The 16,925-nt window shown below is 49.0% G+C and overlaps 1 protein-coding gene across 5 annotated transcripts in view; it reads left to right on the forward strand.

Moving 5' to 3' along the window:
• The first annotated feature begins 1,838 nt into the window (after positions 1 to 1,838).
• EFCAB8 (EF-hand calcium binding domain 8) overlaps positions 1,839 to 16,925 on the forward strand; it is a 65,610-nt gene continuing 50,523 nt past the window's right edge. For 4 of the 5 annotated variants that reach the window (XM_070485742.1, XM_070485743.1, XM_070485744.1 and 1 more), the window contains exons 1-5: positions 1,839 to 5,513; positions 7,814 to 7,982; positions 11,400 to 11,518; positions 12,976 to 13,076; positions 15,885 to 16,020. In XM_070485742.1, the coding sequence (XP_070341843.1) occupies positions 5,424 to 5,513; positions 7,814 to 7,982; positions 11,400 to 11,518; positions 12,976 to 13,076; positions 15,885 to 16,020 (615 nt within the window). In that variant the 5' untranslated portion in view covers positions 1,839 to 5,423. Of the gene's footprint in view, positions 11,519 to 12,975; positions 13,077 to 15,884; positions 16,021 to 16,925 lie in introns of all 5 variants that reach the window. The other variant, XM_014845076.3, reaches the window with a different exon arrangement.

Genomic DNA, 16,925 nt, shown 5'->3' on the forward strand with positions numbered 1-16,925 from the left:
GTCATGGCAGCTGAGTTGTTGACCTCAACTAAAGATGTGATCTCAATATTAGTCTTCAGGGGCCCTTCAGTTCCAACAGTCGCTGACTTCTCTCTCGTTTATTTGTGTTTGAAAGGAAAAAGCCTCTCTCCCTGGCTGTCAACTTGCATGTTAAAATTTTTTGCAAATTATATAACACTGAGAAGGTTACAATTTTTTAAATTTAACTTTGTTGAGGAATAATGGACACATATAGTGGCATATTAGGAAACGAATTTTGGCATTTTAGGACCCGCAGTTGTCAAGCTGGAGAGGACAGTATTGCCGTGCTGCTGAGTGGACTGGAGGGGCCTTCCCTGGAGCAGTTAATTGTGTGTCCCTGCAGCCCTGGCTGCCGGAGTCACTCCCTTCTGGCATGTCTCACCTCTACTTTTAGGGATCAGAATCTCCTTAGGGTTGGCAACTGATGCCTGAACCTAGTCTCAAGTAGGACTTTGAACTTTTTTCCAGAATTATTTTTGTGCAGAGGTTTATCTAGGAGAGTTTTCCCTCAAAATGCCCTCCCTCCCATTTCTGTTTCTTTTTAAAGATTTTATTTTTCCTTTTTCTCCCCAAAGCCCCCCGGTGCATAGTTGTATATCTTTTAGTTGTGAGTCCTTCTAGCTGTGGCATGTGGGACGCCGCCTCAGCATGGCCTGACGAGCAGTGCCATGTCTGTCCCCAGGATCTGAACCAGTGAAACCCTGGGCCGCCATAGCTGAGCACGTAAATTTAACCACTCGGCCATGGGGCCAGCCCCCCATTTCTGTTTTTTTCTTTTTTTTGCCTGAGTTGTTATTGATGATCATGTTTTCACTCTTTTTAGGTGGGAGTTTTGTGAATTTTTCCTTTCCTAAAAAGTGGAGTGCATCTTAGTACCCTTTTTTCTCCTGTTTCCTCCCAGGGAAGGAAAAATATATTTATTATGACTGAATTTAGTGTATTTTGGGCACATATAAAAATATTGATAAGTACTGGAACTGCTCTGAGTAGGAGTAACATTGGATTGAAAAATGAAAGTACTGAGCCAAAAAAATAGTGGGAAACTGTCAAATGTAGGGCCATCAGCGTTGTTTTTTTTTAAAATAAACCCTTCTAGTTTATTAATACCTAGTTTAATAAAACTCTGATTTAAAAGACGTTCTGCACCGTTTATGACATTTCAGTGAACCTCTCTACTTTTAATGTTCTACAATGTGACAAAATCTTTTGTCTCCATTATTGATGAAGTGGAAGCAGAAATTTTCTCTGTATGTTGGTGTTCTCTTTATGGTGTGAGTCTAGGGAGAATGTCTTGTTTGGTGGTGGTCCGTTAACATTTTGGTAACATCTAGGTCATCATGAGATGTGATTGAGCTGGCTACCTTTAAATCTGGAATCCATGTCCCTGGTTGAAATCTCCCCAGAGATTGACCTTTGACAACTCCTCCTGCTGCCTGTGCCGTGGATGAAGACTGAGCAGTGCTGCATCGAGTCCCGGCCTGCTCCGAGGTCTGGACTTGTCAGACCCCATCTCACACACGATGCTCTTGGAGCCTTCCTCTTTTCAGAGACTTGGAGCTCATGCAGAGGGCATGTTAAGAGAGTGGCTGTGCCTTCCACTGTCGCAGCTGTGGGGGCCAGCTGGCCTTTTGGTTTTGGTGAACCAGCCTTATCACAGGGCTCCTTGGCATTTTCCACAGTTTCCGTGAGAGGTGGGCACTGTGTGCTGTAATTGTTCTATGGGTCGTTTTGTAGTCATACTTGTCCTGGCTGTTTGCTGTAGCTCCTGTCACTGTCTGCTGTAAGTTCAACTTCATCAATAAAAAGAATGTCTCAATTTGGATGAAAAATGGCTGCTGGTTATGGTTTGTGGGATGGATTCTGATATTCTGTTTTGTGTTCTGTACATGGAATTCTGTCTCATTTTCCTGGTTCTAAATGTGACCGGCTGACTTTGCAGTCAGGTGGAACTCTTTGGAGTTCCACAGTGACTTCATAGAGGAGCTCCTTTGGATTCAGGGCGAGCTGCCGAGATGTCTCAGTCGAGATGCCAGTTGAAAACCAGTATGCCTCTGTCAAGTATAGCCAGCAGGAGTAACTGGGGAGAGCAGATTGGGTCAGGGTGAGTAAGGGTTTGGGATTAAAGTAGTCTCCCAAAGCTTGGACACCTGGGCCCTAAGATACGTATGCCTGAGAGCGAAGTCTCCACAGGAGAGCATCTCCTGCCTGTTTCCAGGACAGCTGGAATTGCATTTGGCCTTGAGTTGTCTGCCCCTACAAATTCTTGCTATTTAGCCAACCAGTTATCGCCAACCCACCCCCCTCAGTCCCAGCATGCTGCCCCAGTGGCTGTTCTAAGCTCTCACCCCTGTTTCCAGGTTTATGCTGTCTCACCTGCTTCCCCCAGAGCAGGTGAACTTCAGGGAGTAGATTGAGGCCAGTGGGTGTGGCTTCCCCGATCTCACGTGTTGTCTAATTCGAACTAGAAATGTGATTCTACGTGTGCATTTTCTCTTCTTCACTCCAGTATCAGAGGACAGTACTTCTCTCTCCTTCCTCCTCTTACTCTTCTCCTTTCCTCATGGGTGTCTCTCTTGCCCTCAACCAATATTTTCCACTTGTTGCCTCAGTCTATGAACATACGGCTACACAGAGCTCCTCTTTCTCTCTTGATGAAACATGTTTCTCCCTCTTCTAAAACCTTTAGTTTTGAAATATGAAACATATTTAAATAGTTGTAAAAATAGTGTAAGAAGTCCTCTCTGCCCAGATTGACTCATTGTGAACATTTTGCCATGCCAGATTTGGTTTATTACAGTCATGCGCCACGTAACCACATGTTGGTCAATGATGGACGGCATATATGATGGTGGTCCCATAAAGGTAGTACTGTGTAGCCTAGGTGTGTAGTATGCTCTAAATCTAGGTTCGTGTAAGTGCCCTCTATGATGTCCATGCAATGATGAAATTGCCGGATGATGCGTTTCTCAGATCATGTCCCTGTTGTTAAGCAAAGCATGACTTTATATGTTTGTTGAACCATTTGAGAATGAATTATAGACATTTTGTCCTTAAATACTCAAGTGTATATTTCCTAAGAACAGGACATTTTCTCTTATAAGTACAATATAATAGTCAAAAGCAAGAAACAACGTTAGCTCAGTATCATCTAGGAATGCAGAATCCGTGTTCAAATTTCACCAGTGTCCTGATAATGGCCCTTAGAGTTTTTTTTCCCAGTCTGAGATCCAGTTCAGCATCACCCATTGCCTTTAGCAGTTGACTCTCTTTAGTCACCTTTAATCTGGAACAGTTCCTTAGCTTTTCTTTGTTTTCCGTGACGCTGACATCTTAAGACTAAAACACAGTTATTTTGTAGAATGTCCTGCAGTTTGGGTTTGTCTGGTCCTCATGATCCGATTCAGGTTATGCATGTTTGTCAGTAATACCATCGAAGTAACGGGTCCTGAGTGTACACGCCAGGAGGCACGTGATGGTCTTTTGCTCCCTCATTGATGGTGTTAATTTTATCACTTGTTAGCCAAGACTTGAAAGCAAAACAGAATGTACTCATTTCCTTTATACATACCCATGCTTCCTGTTCTGTATAAATGTGGCGATAGACATGCCTTTGGTTGGTACAGCATACTGTGCACTCTTTTCTGCGTCTTTCCTTACTGATAGTACCTCAGGGAAGTCCCTCCTAGTCAGCTGCTGAAGGTCAGACTCACCTTTGGGTGCTTAGGTCATGTTCTGAGTGCAGGTGTATTGATTTGTTCAGCCATTCCTCTGATAGCCATTCACTTTATTTTATTTTTTGCTGCTATGAATGATGCTGCAGCAACCCCTCATGTATGATGGTCAGTCACAGATGAGTAGTTGAAATCACTACCACCATTCTACCCATTCTGTTGAAATAAGTCCTAGAGATTGCCGTGAGCCTTTTTTGAATTAAAAAAAAGTAGAGAAATGCATGATTTAGACTATAGAAATCCTCCATAACCTCACCTGCCAGAGATAAGTGCCATTACATTTGGGGTGTGCCTTTCCAGGCTCTCTTTCTATACCTGTGCTAACATACACATGCGTATATTCTTAACAGAAATGGACTTACAAATATACTTCTGCAGCTTTTTTCACTGGTGACCTTCACTTGCCGTGTTCAGTGGCCTTTTCTTCTCCTTATCATCTTGGCCCACTGTGAAGCATCCCATCCTCCTAGCTGACTCATCCTGTCTCTTGTGTGTTTTCCCTCCTCTTTCTGTTGCCTAAATATAGCCATGCCTCCAGTGTCAGTCTCCCTATTTCCAGGTATTTGTCTTTTATTTCCAGTTGGAAAACCCAGCGTCATTTGCATTAAGCCACTTTCCCTCCTTGCTCCCATTTCTGGAAACGTTTCCGGCATTTCCCTCAGTTACCCTGGTTCTTGGCTTCCAAATCTCCTTTCCTTGCCTCTTCTCTCTCCTTTGGTCCTTACATCTGAGCTGTTGCCAAGACACTGTTAGGTTAGGACACTGTTGGCCAGTCTTCAGTCTTCCTCCTCCTTTCTCCCTCCATCTTATGCTGATGAATCTTCATAATTGCCCTTCATCCTGTTCAGTCTTTCTGGTGAGATATTTACGATTCTACATTCTGCTTCCAAGTTTTATTCTCTCTCTTGTCTCTTATTATTTCTTCCCTCACCCCTCACGCTCTCTCCCCCAGGAACCCTTTGTCAAACCAAGCTGGCTCATTTTCTCTGTCCCCTGATCCTGTCCAGGGCTTGACTCTTTCCTGTCCGTTCCCCTGCCATCCCAGAGTGCCCTCTCCATTCTTGCCTGGTGGGACTTGCTATTTGAGGTGAATTGACGCTCCAGTAATCCTAACATCTCTGTGGAGGTGTCACTGACCCTGTGGAAATGTGCCCTTTATATTCTCAGAGCAGAGCTCCGTGGAATGGCCCTCTTCCACACACTCTCACCTGATCCTTTGCTGCTGTGAGGAGAGTTCTGTCTCCAAGGGCATTGGAGGGTGGGTAGGGGGGTGTATGCAGTGGAAAGTTGGGGCCTGTCCTGCCCCACCTCTGGAGCATGTGTTGGCCCTTTGCACACGTGCCTGCCCCTGAACCTTATTTTCCTAATCTGTGAATTGTAGTTGGACCACAGCATGGCCTCCTATGCCCCTTCTAATTCTGTGAAAAGGGTGAGCCCCCTTTAGGAAGCCTCTGGCACTAAGCCCCAGGGCTTTAGGAAGACAACTTTCCATCAGGGGAAAGAAGGTTCACAGTTGTAAGCTTGGGAAAAGCTCCCTGCTGGAGAAGGCCCTATGGGAAAAGGGATTCTCATCACATGCATGCTGGGGGTGGTCCATGGGCATGGGGCAGCCACCCCCAACCCTGACTTCTTTTCCACTCTCCTGTGACCCGGCTAGGTCAGCTCCCCCACATGCTCCTTACAAAGGCTGGAGTTAAAACGACTATGGTTCCTTATTCTAGGTCAAAACCAGTGTCTTCCAAGAGCCCTCAACCTCAAAAGGTAAGAAAACAATCAGAGTTGATAAGGGGGCGGGGGTGTTTTGGAGCCACCCAAACATCACTCATTAACATAGAAGTCTATCACTTATGAGTCTTTGCACGAGGGGTTGCAAACTCAGATATTTACAAGGCCATGTAGGTAACTGAAGTGTGCGCTGCGTGGGCTGGTTTTTCCTTTTAAAGCACTGCATCAGCCAAGTGCAGCAAACCTGAGGCTACCAATTTGCAGTCCTACATGGATTCTATTTAATTTTGTCCAGCCAAGTTGTGATAGTGGTGGGATGGGCTGTACAAATTACTATCTAGCTAGATAAGTATTTAGTGTCTATTACGTGCTTGGGGCTGGGGAATAGATAATTAGTATAAATTAAATTAAGATAAATTAAATATGGCCTTGCCTTCAAAGAGCTCACTATGAGACCGCAAGTTTAACAGGAGCTATCATTTATTGTGTAACTACAGTCTCCTGGGGCTTCACATGTGTTCAGGCGTCGTGTAGGTCTCCCCACATCCCTCTAAGGCAGGTACTGTGGATCTTGATTTTGCAGGTGAAGAAACTAGTGGCTCAGAGAAGTGATGTGATATGTCCAAAATAAATTAGCTTGGAAGTAGGGAGCCAGGCAGAATTCTAACACAGAACTCTGGGACTCTATAGCCATGTGTTTCCCATCACACCTTACTTTCTACACATATGGACAGACACACACAAGTATCATGCATGCATGGCAGATAGAAACAGAGTTTGGGAGCCTGGAGGTAGCAGTGAAAGTTACGGAAAAGCTCCTTGGAGGAGGTGCCATTTGAGCCAGACTTTGAAGAATGGGTAGGGGTTCACCTCTGGGGAGATGGTCTGTATTGCGTAGAGGGGATGATGTGAGTTCAAGTGGCATGCTTGCTGTGTTTGGGGATGGAGAGCAGTTGGTGTGCCTGGACCATGGTGTGTGCATTGAAACTAGAAAGATAGGTCAGGGCTACCTTTGAATGTCACACTCAGGAGCTGAGGGTGGTAGGAGTATCCTGGAATGTGTCAGAGCCAGGGGAAAGTCATGATCAGATTTGCCTGCTAGAAAGATGATTGGTGCCAGTGTTGGGAGGAGGATTGGAAGGGAAGGCCAAACTCTGGTCCCAGTCAGGGGAGGTCATTGTACTTGTCCCAGGAAAAGGCCAGAGGTTGGGGTGGGACAGGGATGTAGGAGAGGAGGGTTGAGATGTAGGAGATAGGTCATAGTAAGAATCAATAGGAGGGACAACAAGGATGCATAGAAGGAAAGGGAAGAGCCAAAGATGGTGCTGAAATGTTGAATTTGGGGGCTTGCAGGGCTGGTGAGAGCATTAACTAGCTCATTTGTTGGGCTCCATGATGGCAGGTCTCCACTTTGTTCACTCATGTATCCAGAGTGCCTGGCATTCGGCAAATGTGTGTAGACCATGAGTGAATGAATGAAAGTTCACGAGAGGATGAGCACATTTGCTTGTTTGGTGGGAGAGGGTGGGGAGAGTGAGCCATCTAGCCTCCACCTTGTCTTTTAGCTTTTTGAACCAAAATCTTCTTGACTGCCCAAGGCCCAAAGCAGCATGTCTCAGCGAGTAACACTCAATGGTTATCCCAGAGCGCATGCCTGGAGTCTTTTGAGGGTGGCAGCCTTTGATGACCTGAGACTTTAGTGACCTGAAGCATTGGGCTAAGTGTCAGAATGAATCGTGTGTAGGAGCTGAGGAGAAAAAGCATTGTTGGGAGCTGGATGGATGGGGAAGGCTAGGGGAGGGATGTGGGGAGGTGAGTAGGAGGAAGCCGAGAGCCCCTGGGGGAGGGGTCAGCATGAGCTTTGGGGTGTGCGCAGATGATCTGACCTGAGCCGGGGGGGTGTCTGGGCTGTCAGGACCAGATCAAATTGGCTGGGAAGATGGAACTGGATTCCTTGGAGTCTTGAATTCTGACCACTGGAGATTTGAGACAATAGAGTTCTGAACTGAAGCACCTTATAAATTAGAGTCCTCTTGTGTGTGAGGCGGAACCTTGGCTGTGCCCACTAACCTCGCTGAGCCTCGGTTTTGGCATCTGTAAAAAGGGAACAGTGGTTAACTCTGTAAAGTCAGGAGAAGCACACTAGATCTTTCTCGGCCTTCCCAGGTCTAAAAGTGGTTAAGACTGACTCGTTTGCATCAGTTAGTAGCACACTGCAATACTACATATCCTGCATTCCCCTAAGAGTCTCTCTTCCAATAAGATGTGCTTCACAAGGTTCAGCTCAGGAGTTCGGCCCTCTCAGCTCCTGGTTCTTGTAGCCATATTTGTTCTAGGCGTCCATCCCAGGTGGATTCCAGAAGAGCAAGGAGGTTCCTAGCTTCCCAGCATCATCCATCACCCTTAGCCAGATGCCCGACTTCCAGCAGGAGTCTCAGCTGTTTACCGAGCTACACCTGGCCAAGGTAGAGAAAATGTTTGAGGATGACGTCAACTCAACTGGAGGTAAAGCTGCCCTGTGGCCTCAGTCTGTATGGCTTCTGCGCAGAGCGGGACCCAGCACCTGGAGGGTGTGGAGGGTTCAGACTTGACAAGCATCTTTGCATCCAGTGTCTCCTTTAAGACTTTTTATTGTTATATAGTATTATAAGCATATTAGAGGCTGTTTGGGACCTAGAAACTTAAAAACAAAAAACCTCTAACCAAACACCCAAATGTAACCACTGTTAGCAGTTTGGTATATTTTCTTCCAAACAATTTCATATGTGTGGTTTATCATCTATTGCTGTGTAACAATATTCCTGCAAACTTAGTGGCTTAAACCAGCATGTTTATTGTCTCAGTTTTGGTGGGTCAGGAGTCAGGCACGGCTTAGCTCGTGGGTCTGCTCAGGGTCTCACTGGGCTGCAATCCAGGTGTCAGCTGGGGCTGTGGAATCATCTGGGGCTTGACTGGGGAAGGATCCACTTCTGAGCTCACTCAGGTTGTTGGCAGAGTTAGTTCCTTGCAGCCACAGGACTGAGACTTTCCATTTCTTCCTGGCTGTTGGCAGGCAACTGCCTTCAGCTCCTAGAGCTGTCCACAGTTCCTGGCCATGTAGGACTCACCAACATGGCTGATGTCAAGGCTCAAGCCGGCCAGGGAGATAGAAACTCCAGCAAGATGTGTGCGACAATCTTAGAACATAATCATGTAATCATGTACACATGGTCCTGTACATCCTGTCACCTCTGCCGTATTCTGTTGGTTAGAAACAAGCCACAGGCCCTGCCACGCTCAAGGGGTCGGGATCTCAGGAGGGCATGAGCACCAGCAGGTGGACATCATGCAGGCCGCCTTACGTCTCTGCCACGCACGGCTATGTGTGATTTCACATGTCTGTAATTGTACTTTATGTGTAATTTCAGACCTTTTTTTCTCCTGATATTAATACGTTAAGGGCTAGGGGTTGGTTGAGAGGCAGTTGTAAGAGCCCCAGCTCATCACATGACAGCCCTGCATAGAGCAGTGGAGATTATATCAGAGACGAGGGAAGACTTCCAGTTTCAAATCCCTGCTGCGCCCCTGTGTGTCCTTGGGCAAATCCCCAAACCTCTCTGTGCCTCTGTGTCTCATCTATAAGATGGGAAAAATGACATACCTACCTTGTAGGATCATAGGATTCCTGTGTGGATTTAGGAGAAAGGGAATTGAAAACCCCGTGCAAGTTTTCAGCCTGGGTGACTGGGTGGAGGTGACGCCATCAGCAGAGATGGCGAACACAGGAAAGGGGAGCAAGTTGTGGGATAAAGATAATAAATTGGACTTTAGATCTGCTGAGTTGGAGGAGCCAGAGGGACACTTGGAAACAGAGTTAGGGATATGGGAGAGAAATTGTCTCCTGAGATGTGGAGATGGGTGAATAGATGGGGTCACTCGAGGAGAGTGTCAAGCAGAACAGCAAAGATAGTGACGAGAAGAGCCAAGGCAGATGCTGAATGCCAGGGCAGGGTGGGCGGTGGAGCCCGGAGCAGACAGAGCCTCCAGGGAGATGGGAGTGGCCAGGGGGTCACCTCTGGAAGGGAGGAGGCCCCAAGGACAAGGAACGGCACCATCGGGTGTGGTTCAAGGTCACTGGTGGCTCAGTGTAGTGGGCTGGCAGAAGCCAGGGAGCCCCCAGAAGGTGCCCTCCTGCCTGATCCTAGTACTGACCCCTCCCCAGGGAGGGATATTTTCACATTCATGCTCTGAGAGCTATTAATTAACCCTTTGGCGTGAGATAGGCGAGCACTTCCTTTCAGAGGCAAAGCAGAGCCCCTGCCTGGCCTCCACAGTGTACGTTTCCTTTCCAAAATACCTGTGTGTCTCTTCTCTTGTTATTCCCAGAAAACTTTTAGTAAACTGTTTATAAGAAGAAGTATATTAAAATATTACGGCAGTGGGCAATATGTATGGTTTCCTAAACACCCATGGAAGGACTCGGTCCCTACAGTGCTTTCCTGAGGAGTTTGTTCACTAACTGCCACAAAAAGGTGCTTTGACTCCCAGCTCTCTCCTGAGGGGAAGGCTCCGTGCTGGTGGGCTGTCATCTGACGTCCATCTTATCCACGGAAGGACCATTAAGCGCCACTCAGAACGCGTAAGCCTCTTGGCGCTAGCTTCAGATAAGCAAGACGAATCCTTCTTTAAGCAAGACAAGTTCTGTTCATGCTCTCATTTGTTCCCTAATCTAGCAAGAAATAATAGTAATTGCTGCTGTAGCACTGTGCTAGGTGTTTTATGAGGAGCACATAGTAGGGTGAGAGCGTGACCTCTGGGGCCTGATTGCTGGGGTCAGCCTCTGGTGCCGCCACTTACTGGCTACTGGTACCAGCCACGTGACCTTGGGCATGCGACCTCACCTCTCTGTGCCAGAGTTCCCTCACGAGCCTTCCCCACCACTAGGTGGTCAGTATGAATATACACAGATGATACTGGGCCCCAGGATCCTCGCCATCGCACCCTAGTTCAGACAGAAACACTCGGGGAACAAACCTTTGCTGAGTGCTGGGGACCCAGTCATGGAGGGGACAGGCTCACCCCTGCACTCCCAGAGCTCCCAGGCGGGACCAGTAATGAGGAACGTCGAGGGGACAGTGGAGCCGGGCAGTGGGGTGGGTGGCCAACTTAGATAGTCCTCAGGAAGGCTTCCCTGTGGAGGGAACCAGACGGTGCAAAGGCCTTGTAGTGGGAGTGTGCTTGGTGGTGAGAGAGAATGTGGTGACATTGTGACTGGAGCAGAGAGTGAGGGGACCATGGTGGGAAGGGAGGTTTGAGGGAGGCAGAAGGTGCACAGCCCTCAGGCCAGGGTGAGGACCTCAATTATTTGGAGGGGTTTTAAAAGCACTTTTTAAGAACTGTGGTTAGAAACGACATCTAGACAGGGGTTATTGACCCATTTGCAGACAGATTTCCTTAGAGCCACAAAACCCAGTGTGGGGAGGATATTTTGTCCCCGCCCTCTCTGCCTCTCCCCTCCCCATCTTTCCCTCCAGTCAAAGTTTGTATTTTAATTGCTTTTAAAAGATGCACTTCACCTCTCCCTCTGTATGTTGGAATTTATGTCTCTTTGTCGCCATTATTTGCTTTTTGGGGTCCTCATCAGTTGTCTTTGTCTCAGTGCCTGGCCTGTCGTATTTGTTCAGAAATGGGATCTGATCTTGGATCTGACTTTTCAGTACCCCCTGGACCCCTGCTGTGGGGCCAACGCAGTGCTCTTGTGTGGAAGGGGTGCAGCCAGGATCTGTGGGATGATGGAACATTGAACAGATGAGATGCAAAAGGGAAGCCTGCAGATGTGATCCTCTGTGTGTCCCTCCCCGGCACCCAGACATCCAGGAACACCGGTGATGGGGCTGAGTGACTTGTGATAAAGTGGATGATGTTCTTTCTTCTCCTTTGAAGCCCTGGACAAGAAGGCTTTCATTAAGGCCATGAAGAAGATGGTGAGCGGTGTGTCAGACGAGATGCTGGAGGTGCTGTTTTTGAAGGTGGACACAGACTGTAGTGGCTTTGTCACCTGGGTGAGGAGGCCGCCCCTGCTGCCACAGTAGCGGGAGGGAGGCTGGAGGGCACAGGGCTTGGCTGGTCCGTGGAGCACATGAGGGTTTAAGATGGCAGTCACGACATCAGAAGGCCTCCTGTGGGTTCTGGGGTGTTTGCTGGGTAGAGGGAACCCTTGGGTCTTTGAGGGGGCCCTCCTGAGACTCCTGTGAGCTGGGCTCATCTCAGTTCATTCCCCTCCCGGGGAAGAGGCAAGTGTATGACGAATGTCAGTGACTCCTGCACAGGTGCACAGCCATGAGCAGCAAGGGCCCTCCCCGCCCGCTGCAGGGCTCTCCTGCACACTAGCCTCCCATCGGCTGAGGGGATGCCGGCCGATGCCTCACCATCTCGTGGCCCTTTATGGTAACTCAGGACAGGCAAATCTATGGCTTAAATCCAAGAATGTGAGGGTTTTAGAGCATGTTAATAATAATGCTGGGTTTTTTTCCTGATTCTAAATGTTCTATGATGAGTACATATGGCATTTACGAATACAGAATACAAAAGAATACACAAAAGTACAAAAAATTAGTCTGACATGTTGATGTAGTGATGATGACATGATCACCAGCGTTGGCACCAGTCACTGTGCTAAGCTCTTTATTATTTTACTTAAACCTCACAGGAATCCTAAGAGGCTGGTGCTATTATTTACCTCCATTTGATAGATGGGGAAACTGAGGCATAGAGAAGTTAAGAAACTTGTCCAAGCTTACAGGGCTAGTTAGCAGTTGAGCTTGTCTTCAGACCCAGGGGCCTTGCCCCGAGAACCCGTTTGTTAACTGCTTTTTCAGACTTCTCCCTTGGTTTGGGTGCACATTCTGTTCTTTGATTTTTGTTTTTTGCATTTCTTTCTCTTAATGTGATATAATAAGCATGTTTCCAACATCCTTTGCCATCTACACAATGATTTTTCTTAAATTCTTTGATTTCTGTTTTTTGTTATAGTTTCATATGGTAGCCCGTTTTGGCTTCAGCCATGTTTTCACGAGACTGGTCAGTGGAGTCTAGAGTTGCCCTAGTCGCCTGGCTTATGGGTCCTCCCTGCTGCTAACTTGATATATGAGCCGGGACAACTCCTATACTTACATGGCCCTCAGTCTTCTTATCCATAAAGTGGGGGTGAATAAAGAGTTTCAGATGAGGTGCTGGATGTGGAGGTGAGGTGATGATGTGTTTAGCATTACAGAAACACGTTAAGGAGGGAGGTGCTGCTGTGTACTTGCAAATAGACCCTTCACGCATTCCAGATCCAAGAAGAGCTCTGTTGCTGGCCTGCTTCTCTTGGCCAGCCTCAGGAGACGGCTCCCAGAGCCCCTTGGAAGGGGCTGGGAGCGATGGGGAGGACGCTGGAAGCCAGTCGTGGGTTCCCGGAGCCCAGTGCTCAGCCTCTCTGGCCAACGCCCTCCCTCCCGTGGGTTTCTTCCCGAGACAGCCGAAGTATGTGGATTACATGATACGCGAATTCCGGGGGAAGGAGATGATGAAGAGCCAGTACCGTCTGCACTTCCAGCTTCCCATGAGGATCATCCCCCTGTAAGGAGCCTCTCCCTGGACTGAAGGGGATGTCTGAACAAGGCTAGACCAGTCCTGCAGTGAGCCCCGCTTCCTAGATCCCTGAGCCACTCCCTCGGGCCCGCCAGGGGCCTGCTATCTGGCCCAGTGCCTGATGTTCTTTAGCTCATTTCAGCCTCACAGCCCTGTAGGTAGGCTTGAGCATTAAGGTAGCTGATGTGTCCCATTTTACAGGTCCCACTTCACAGAAAGGAAACTGAGGCTCAGAGAGGGCACGTGAAGGTGGTGGGCTTGCTCTGTTTGCCCTCCCAGTCCCTCTGCACAGCGTGCACACTCTCCTGCTTCCTCGGACAGGTGCTGAGTGGGTCTGGTGGTTTCATCCCCAGGCACAGATGGCTCGCGTAGCGTGGATAGGGCTTTCCTCTGAGGTGACAGGGAGTGAGAGCCATCGCAAGAACTGTTCCTCGAGCTGCACTGGGCCCTGGGGGCAGCCGCCCCATCTTTCCAGGAGCATGTGGCTCTGTCCCTGCCTTGACTTCTGCCTGACCCTGCCTGCTCTCTCCTCTTTGTGGCTCCTCCCCGCTGTGCCCTCTGGAGCTTCGCCTTTTCCTCTCTCTGTGCCATGGCCCTGTTTGCCCCCACCCCTCTCAACTCCCCAAGAGTGAGGAGCACCCCAGTGGATCCGGCCCCCTGACCCAGGTCTCTTGAGCTGGGCTGCCTGTAGGCCACTGGCTTGCTTCCCGGAGCCCATCTTGGGTTGGAGCACCGACTGTCAGGTGCAGGCGGCCAGCATCTGGGAGCTGAGTCTTCTGGTACAACATGTGGTAACCTACATTTGTGGCCTGGTTAGGAGGGGCTGTGGGTGGGTCTGTCCTCAGGGGACCACCCAGAGCAGACCTCGGGGAAGACCACAAACTAGAAGGCAGGCTGTGCCTGCAAGCAGCCTCAAGTTTAATAGAGAAGACGGTTTAATGAAAACCACAAAAGGGGAACTTCAAAAAAAATTTTGGTCAAGATTTAATTGAGGAATAGCCAATAACTATGAATGATGAAAGATTTTATAACCATAAATTTTGACATGAAAACTTGGCTTGATGTAGCCAAGCCTTCACTGGTCTTTCTGTTTCCTTGGGACATTCAGAATCCCAAGGTACTGAAAAGACCTGAACCAAAACTGTCAAGAAGCTTGCCCCTGTTTTCTCCTATTTATTTTCTCAACCTGCAAACCTGGAAAGCACTTCCAGCTTGGCAGAGAAACTACTAGATACATTGTATTTAATTACCTGTTGTTTTTTTTTTTTGAGGAAGATTAGCCTTGAGCTAACTACTGCCAATCCTCCTCTTTTTGCCAAGAAAGACTAGCCCTGAGCTAACATCCATACCCGTCTTCCTCTGCTTTATATGTGGGATGCCTACCACAGCATGGCTTTTGCCAAGCAGTGCCATGTCTGCACCCGGGATCCGAACCAGCGAATCCTGGGCCACCAAGAAGTGGAACGTGCGCACTTAACCACTGCACCGCCGGGTCGGCCCCTAATTACCTGCTTTTAAAGGCTGGCTCTCCTTTACCGAGCCTGGGCCGAATTCACTAGCACACCATCTCCTTGGTCCCACCACAATCCTAGGAGGTGGAGGTGCTGTCCTTGTGCAGATGAAGGAGCAAGACCTCATGAGGTGACATTTCCCTAGGGCCCTCTTCACTTGTCATAGCTCTCATCTGCCACATCTATTCCTCACTGTCTCTTGGTCCTGACAGAGGAGGTAGAATTGGAAGTGACGAGTAGAGGGTGACTGAGAACATTCATCGTGGTCTGGATGGAGCTCTGGGCCGAGGAGAGGAGGGGGAGGAGTGTCCAGATGCCCGATTCCGCTCTCTTCTACAGAGATTGTGACGCAGTGGCGTTGCACAGTGACTGGCTTGTCCTGAAGCTGCCGGTCAGATCACTGGGAAAGGGCTTTGGCTAGAGTAGGGATCAAGTTGCCTGGGTTCAGTGCTGCTCTGCTGGTAACCAGGATGTAACTCCAGGCAAACGGTTATCCCCTGGGTCCCTGTGAGGCGAGGTGACATTACCTGCCCTGCTGGGACCCAGAGGTGTGGGCACATCAAGTGGGACAGTGTGTGCTCTGACGTGTTGGGAAGTCAAAATCACGGTGCCCTTTAATAACCAGATAGCTGGCTTAGCCAACTTTGGGGCAGGAAAGAAGCCACTGCAAGGTGGCGCTGAAACTGGGAAGGCTGTATGTGGCTTCCTGCAAGGCCAAGTCGGCCCCAGGAGCTGTTTGCTGGGCTCAGTGTGTGTCCTTGGAGACGCAGAGTTGGGTACTCAGGGCTCTAATTTCTTACTGTCCCCTTGTCCACTTTTATCTCATTCTTGGGCCTCATTCCCCCCCTTACCCTGGAGCACTAGAGCAGTTGCTGAAAGCAGTGTTATTTTACAGTTTTCAGTCAAAAGCCCCATTCCGCTCACCTTCTGTGGGCCGTTTTTCCCAAAAAAGATGGTTTGCAAAGGACCTCTGTTCTCGTCTCCTCTGACCCGTGCCATCCTGAGGAAGCTGACTGGCTATTTCACAGAAGAAGCTTACTGCTTTTGGAGCCCCATCTCAGATCAGCTTGGGTCTCCTTTTCTTTGGGTCCCCGTAGATAATGATAGAAGTCCCCTCAGAGGAGGGGCAGTGGCCCCGTCTCACGGAGCCAGCTAGATTTCCTTGGTGGTGTGCATGTGCGCACACATGCGTGCATGTGAGCGAAGCTGCTCTTGTGCTTTGTCCATCTTCCTCTGTGCTTTGTTCTGTTTTTATTGGCCTTTTCTCTCTCATTACCTTCCACAGGAATCATGGGAGTGAGATTGTGAAAGTGGAGTTTTTAATCCATCGGTTCAAGAAGACCGGGTATTTCCTGACCATCACCAAGGACGGGTTCCTGCAGTCCTGGTCCGAGTCCTTTGTGCTGATCAACTGCTTTAGGGTGAGTGGCGCCCACATGGGGAGCACACATGGGCTGGTCGGAGAGCCTCTGCCCTTGCACCCTGCACCCTGAGCGGGCTCCTTCTTGGGGCTCGTGGTCTAAGCAGCTCACACTTGCAGTCATAGCTCCTGGGTCCAGGTTCTGGCTTCACTGTGGGACTATGAGCCTCAGGTTTCTCTCTGCAAGCAGGATCCCACTTAGATGTCCATTCCACTAGGCTGTCCAACCGATGCCTCAAACCCGGTTTGTCCCAACAGAATGTCACTACAGCCCTCCCTGCCACCAGACTTACTTCTCCTGTGCCCCTGTCTCAGTGAATGGCATCAATATCCCCACAGCTCCTGTGCTGGGCAGCAGCCTCCTTTCCTTTCCCCATCACACCCACTCTATTGCCAAGTTTGGCTGATTCAAGTCCTTTCCTGGACCAGGGGAAATCATAGTGGCTGTGAGCATGGGCTCTGGAGCCTGGCTGCACCCCTTCCAACTCTGTGACCTTGGACAAGTTAGTGTAGAGCACTGTGTGCCTCGTTTCCTCATCTGTCACATGGGGTTAGTGACAGTGCCCCCTTTCAGGGCTGGTGGGAGGATTTAATGGCGCAATATATGTCTCGTCCTTGGAGCAGAGTGAGGCACACAGCAAGCACCCGATAAACAGAAGCTGACATCGTCATTGTCTTTCAAGCGCTCTAAGTGATAAAACACTCAGAACCAGCCACAGTGTGCTTGGTGTTCCCAGGCCGGTTCAGAATCCTCCAGCAAAGGAGGAGGGCACAGCTCTCCCGAGATGAGAGGCTCACTGAGAATGCTGCCAGCACGTGAAAGCTTTCACAAGCCTGTGTCATTGCAGAGTGTTTGGTGGCTGATTCGGGGATCCTCCCTTGGGGCAGGAGCATTCTGCGTAGTCC

Source organism: Equus asinus, chromosome 15 (genome assembly GCF_041296235.1).
Source record: "Equus asinus isolate D_3611 breed Donkey chromosome 15, EquAss-T2T_v2, whole genome shotgun sequence".
In the NCBI taxonomy this organism is placed as follows: Eukaryota; Metazoa; Chordata; class Mammalia; order Perissodactyla; family Equidae; genus Equus; species Equus asinus.